General features: G+C 48.7%; 1 protein-coding gene across 1 annotated transcript; it reads left to right on the top strand.

Annotated features, from left to right (window-relative positions):
* The first annotated feature begins 883 nt into the window (after positions 1-883).
* Positions 884-5,085, top strand: LOC114868161 (transmembrane protein 25). The gene is made up of 9 exons (XM_029171571.3): positions 884-1,449; positions 2,151-2,272; positions 2,569-2,910; positions 2,996-3,286; positions 3,363-3,494; positions 3,575-3,608; positions 3,955-4,064; positions 4,315-4,392; positions 4,511-5,085. Exons 2-9 carry the CDS (start codon positions 2,194-2,196, stop codon positions 4,582-4,584), a joined length of 1,140 nt encoding a protein of 379 aa, XP_029027404.1. The 5' UTR covers positions 884-1,449; positions 2,151-2,193; the 3' UTR covers positions 4,585-5,085.
* The last annotated feature ends 1,081 nt before the right edge of the window (positions 5,086-6,166 follow it).

Below are 6,166 nucleotides of genomic sequence, written 5' to 3'. Positions count from 1 at the left end.
ACGTTTTGCAATTCCTTCTCTTTGTAGCTGTTTTGCATTTTATATTTCACAGAAACCAACAAACGTCATCCCAACCAACAATGTAGGTGATCTAGAAAAATATTATTCACTTAAATGTAGTTTATACATTCTGGCCTCTAGCTTTTTTATATACTCCAACATTTTTAATTCCTACGTGAAGAAGATGTTACATCATAGCTTACTCTGAATGTGCTCCAGCCTTTCATCACGGGCTCTAATACCACAGACTTATCTCTTACCTAAACGTCTTAATCAGAGCTTTAAGGAACAGAGGGAGCTTCTCCTCCAGTAACCGATATTAAAGCTGATGATGTCAAACATTCAAGTGCAATAAGAACTGCGAGTGAAGGAGGTTTGGAAACACTCTGGGGATAAAGAGGAAAGAAGTGTTGCAAATATGCCCGAGTGATTATGATGCAGATGGACTTTGAAGCGCTTGTGTGCGCCCTCTCGTGGAGAAACGATGTAACAACACGTACATAGTGACTTTTGAGCAGGTCGGTTTACACCTACAGGAAGTTGAAATCAGATGTTCTGACTTTCATTTGATGTAAAGATTCCGCCTTGTTCCTGTGACAAAAATCTACATTTAAATTAATTTCTAAGTATGTAACAGGACCGATGACCACTGGTTCTCTATATATTGTGATGTGTTCTACCTCTCGTGCTTCTTCTATCTTCTAACCTCACGTGCTGACCTTGTTCTACAGACTCCCCAGCACATGCATCGATGAGCTTGTTTCTCCCTCTGCTCCTGGGGCTGCAGCGCTCTGCAGACGGCTGCTCTGGTCTGCAGCTGCACTGCAGTGGCCTCCCAGGCTGAAGTAGCAGAGCTGAAATAGTGACAACCTTGCAAGAACACAGCGCGAGAACACACATGCAGGAGACGTTTACTCGGCTCTCTGCGTTCAGACTCTCAGCACCTGCATCCTACTCTCGTCTCTTAGCCTTTCATCTCCTCCTCTCACCTCCCCTCTCCTCTCCTCTCCGCCCCCGCGGAGTCCTTTCCTTCTGTCACGACTCTGTGCCCACCCACTCTTCTTTCTCTCTCTCTCTCCTCTCTTTCTCACTCTGCATCCTCTTCTCCCTTCCCTTTCATCTCTCCTCCTGCCTCCCTCCTCATCTCCTCACCCCCCCCCGCACTCTCCCCTACTCCGCGCGGCGACGGCGTGGCTGCCTGCGTAAGCCAGCGAATGCTGCTACTAGACCTGCTGTATCCTGCAGAGAGCAGTGTGTGTGTGTGTGTGTGTGTGTGTGTGTGTGCGCATGCCAGTGCATGAGCGTTCGCAGATGGGAAAGCAACTGAGTCAGAGAGGGCTGCCTCTCATCACCGCGCTGTTAACACCATCCTTCACTCTTCCTCCTTGCCTCTTCTGCTGCCATGGAGCTCCAGCAGGCTGAATCACGCCATCTGCAGAAAGGACTGAGGTAATAACTGTGCGAGTGCGTTAGAGGGCTGTTTGTGCGTTCAACTGAACACATCTGTACACGCAAATGTGTCCAGTGTGTGTGTGTGTGTGTGTGTGTGTGTGTGTGTAGACCTATGCTGTAATGCATAGGCCCCTGCAGCCTATCAGGTTTCCCCGAATGCAAGTGCAAACCAAGCACCAGGGAGCAAAGAGCTGTGACGCGTGTGCATGTGAATTGTCATGGTCGTCTCCACAGCTCCGTGCTCAGTGTGTAGCATTATGTGTGTTTCCTTGTGTATCTCAGTTCCTGCTTACGTGTGAGGCGCTCACACGGATCACATGACGCAGACCGTCAACAAGCTCCAGACATTAGTCACTCCCTGCATCTACTCGGAGTGTGTTTGTATTGCAGCGAGGGTAAATCACTAAATTACGACTAATAGTAAATGATGACATGTCGTCACAGCCTGCTTTTGTGTCTTTAGTCTCACTTCAGTCTGCGTTTTTTCCAACAGATTCTGTGCATCTACAAATCTGACCATGATGGATGATTAAGAACCTGTCAAATCTTATGTTTCACACATGTTCACAGCTGTAAACTTGCCTTTGGGTGCAAAAAATACTTTGTTGTTATTGAATTTGGCAAAGATGTAAAAGCGCCAACATGTTGCGAACATGTCACATGTTGACTTAAACGTGTGTGATTTGTGCTCTGTGCAGGTAGAGGAGTGTTCTCGGGTTTGTGGTGCTGCTTTGGCCCAGAATGGACTACAGCTGTCTGAGGAGGTGGGGGTCCAGCTCTGCAGTTGTGTTCCTCCACACCCTGGCCTTATCCTGGACAGGTGAGCCTCCTGGGAGCTGCAGTCTATTATGCATGAGCCGTGGCTTCTGCTTGGGCTAATTGGTATTCGGCCCCTGCTGACCTCAAGGTTACTGCACAGCACCGACTGGATGATAACAATGTTAATTACAGGTCATAAAATGATGGTTGCATAATTTGATAAAAATAAAGTGGATAAAAGTCATTTACACATGAATTATTATATAATTTTAAAGCAAGTTAAATGTTGTAATGTTTGACGAGAGACTTGACAGTTCTTAATGTTTTTGTGCCTTGGGACAAATCTCATCCCCTCAGGTGCGATTGAGCCCGCCCCTAAAATTGACGGACGGCACCAGGCCGCTCTGACGATGCAGGAAAACGTGACGCACAGGTTCAGCTGCCAATCGGACGGCTGGGATCCGCGCGCCCCGCCCTCGCTGACCTGGTACCTGAACGGGCAGCGGCAGCGGGAGGCGGCGCGCGACCGCGACCGCGGGCGCCTGGTGCTGGCGTCCGAGCACGAGTCCGCGCCTCGCGTCGGTTACAACAGCACGTTCTCTCTGCACGCCAGAAAGTGGGACCGGGAGCTGGTGTGCGTGGCGTCGAACCCCAGGACGGGGGAGAGCTACAACGCCACGGTGACGCTCAACGTCCAGTGTGAGTCCGAGTGAACGGGCGGCCGGCGCTCGGTGACGCCTTCAGGGTCTCTGTGCTGACGTGTTCCCGTGCTCTGTGCTCCCAGTCCAGCCAGAGATCCTCCGCGTGAACGCGCACTACAGCGAGACCTCCGAGCCCGGCCTCTCCCTGGTCCTCGTCGCCCTGGTGCGCTCCAACCCGCCCGCCACCATCGCCTTCGTGGACCAGTCGGGGCAGCTGGTGGCCAACACGTCCGACGTCCTCATCCTGGACTCGCGGCGCTACCCGTGGCTCAGCAACCACACGCTGAGGGTCACGCTCAGCAGCCCGTCGGGCAACGTGTCGCTGAACGCGAGCAACAGCGTGGGGACGGCGCAGAGCAACCTGACGCTGGCAGGTGAGCGGCGTGGCCCCGCCCCCCCGTGGAGCCCCGCCCCCAGCTTTGCGTTTACACCCCGTAACTGTGTCTCCAGAGTTCCTGCAGTCCCGCGTGGAGGTGCCCATGCTGGGGATCGTGACTGGAGGAGCCATGGCCTTCATGGCGCTCCTCATCCTCAGCCTCATCGTCCTCTGCCTCATGCAAAGAAACAAGCTCAAGTCCTTCGGTGAGAGTGTTTGTGTGTGTCCCACAAACTAGTAACCGTTCCATCCACGGGCCGCTTCATCTCTGCGTGTTCTGTTACAGATGAGCCGGTGGAGATTCTGCTGACCAAGAGGAGGTGAATAGAGACTTCTCTCTGAAGCTGAAGGAAGTCAGTTATTGTTGCTCTAGCGCGTTACTGAGGTGTTTTCAGAAAAGCGCCAGAGAACAGGAAGTGACCGGCCAGAAATACACTGACATCTGAACCCTGTCAAACCACAGAAGAACAAGAACCGTCACCAAGCTCTCCTCTGAGCTGGTGGAGGGGATTCACTCACCGCTGGTTCCTTTAAACCGTGACATTACACACACATAGGCATGAATGTACTGCAGATGCTCTTAACCCTCCATAATCACATCCGTAGGTTATTTATAGAAATCCTAACAAACCTACACGATGTCTCTCCTCTGTATCGTTGGCACAGCGACTCTGCCAATCTGAAGTCGGAGAAATCTGATAAAACCTACATCCCCAGAGAGAACATGTCTCTGCCTTCAAACATGCAACTCAACGACCTCAGCACTTTACGCAAAGGTAAGAGCCGCAGTGCATGCTGGGATGTCACCCTGCATCTCAGACGTTCATGACCAAATTCAATCAGCTTCCTGTTACAGCAGGAACAGTGAAGTTTTCCGCCCCATCTTTCCTACAGCACTTGAATGACCCTCTTTCCATCACATACTATAATAAGATGTATTTATGATAAAATATTTATATCTAAGGCATATTTTTGACAACATACATAAGTGATTAAGAATCTGCGTTCTACTTCCTGTTCTTGTAGCTCGAGAGGCTGCCCAGCAAAACAGAGAAAAGACGGAGGAGGAGGAGGAGGATCTGTCTTTAGCCTACGCCGCCAGAGGTCAGGAACAATTCACTTTTAATGCTACATTTTTAATTATTCATATGCAGCTTCACTGTTCGGGGACAGTGAGTGTTTTACCTTTTTCATTCCTGGTTTCTGCCGTGTGGATGTCCAGGTTTTGCCAGATATCCAATGGTGGGCTACATCTATAAGGTGAACAGCACAAGCAGCGAGGAGATCTGGCTCTGACTGACCTGCAAGCCTACGTACGTACTGTACATCTGCTCATGCATGGGTCCCAGGGCCCAGCGGTGCAGCTGCCAGCCAGTCACTGTACAGTAACCGTCCTCTGGGCACAGACGACCAGGAACAAGCTCGTATCTGTGTGTGTGGAATCAAACACGAACATGAGTTTATGGCCACAAAACTACATTCTCCATGTTATTGTTTCTACGCTGCTGATGTGTGAAAAGTGTCACTGCTCATATTCTCTATGTTACCCATGTGCTCATGATGTCGTCCTACTTGTGGCATTATTGGAATGCAGTAATTGTCCTTTGCTAACACCAGAATGTACAAAATACTTTGAGATTTTACATTTTGACTTATAATGTTTCAGTGAGATAGTTATAAGTTATAGAGCATGCATTTGTACATGGACCCACAGACGTCATTTACTGTATATTTGTATGCAGATGTATATGTATATAAAGCAGTATGTCTAATAAATACAATATTAAAATTGAATAACGTTGTGATTCCATTAAGAGTCACCAGAGGGCGCTCAAAGCTGTAAACGTGGAGGATTTTTGTTAGACATATGGATCCTGATAGATACAGTAGCAGGTGCAAGGAGACAATAAAGTTTGTTGTGTTGTGTTGTGTGTGTGTGTGTGTGTGTGTGTGTGTGTGTGTGTGTGTGTGTGTGTGTGTGTGTGTGTGTGTGTGTGTGTGTGTGTGTGTGTGTGTGCCAGGTGTTTGCCCTAGGTCACAGGTTGTTGTGGGTTTTCCTCAAACAGGAAGCAGAGCTGTGTTGTGGGAGCATTTCTTTGCTGTCTGTGCTCCGTCGTCTGCATTGAGTACATGGAGTCTGTCACACTGAGCAGTACAAACACTTACAACATGCAGGGGATTAAAATATTTATCTAAACACAGGGATGCATTCGTGTCTTTGTGTTACCAGGTGGGGCGGCTCCGCGAATCTCCCTAAGCAACCAAACAGTCGGTCTCGACACACTGATCAGTCGTTTCAACTAATTCAAAGTTGGATGTGAGTTTATTTCTGCTGCCAAAATGAAGGATTTCCTTCACAGTAGTCGTTCGAGGCTTCCGAGAAATGAGCTTCGAGAAGATGACTAACTTAGCATGGGACTAAGTTTACGGGTTCTGGCTGAACCCATAACATGTCGTTAGTCAGAAGTTCTAGTCCACAGAGCAGAACACAATTCACTGTCTCCAGAATATCAGAGAACCATTTACATAAGTTTGAGGATGAGTCACTGTTCAAATGTTCCATTACAAGTTAAGGTTCTGCAGAGAAAGCAGCGCTAATTTAAAAGTACATAAACAAAATATATATAAATGTTCAATTTCCTATTGAGGTAAGAAAGACAAACCAATCACACTCGCTTCCTACACACACACACACACACACACACACACACACACACACACACACACACATACACACACACACACACACACACACACACACACACACACACACACACACACACACACACACACACACACACACGCTGCTTTGACAGACAGACGCTGGATTTGAGGACAGAGACGCAGCAGCTCTTTATTTAAGGTCAGTTTTCTACTT

The sequence above is a fragment of the Betta splendens genome, chromosome 13, assembly GCF_900634795.4.
Source record: "Betta splendens chromosome 13, fBetSpl5.4, whole genome shotgun sequence".
Taxonomy (NCBI): Eukaryota; Metazoa; Chordata; class Actinopteri; order Anabantiformes; family Osphronemidae; genus Betta; species Betta splendens.
This window is presented reverse-complemented; position numbering and strand designations above follow the sequence as displayed.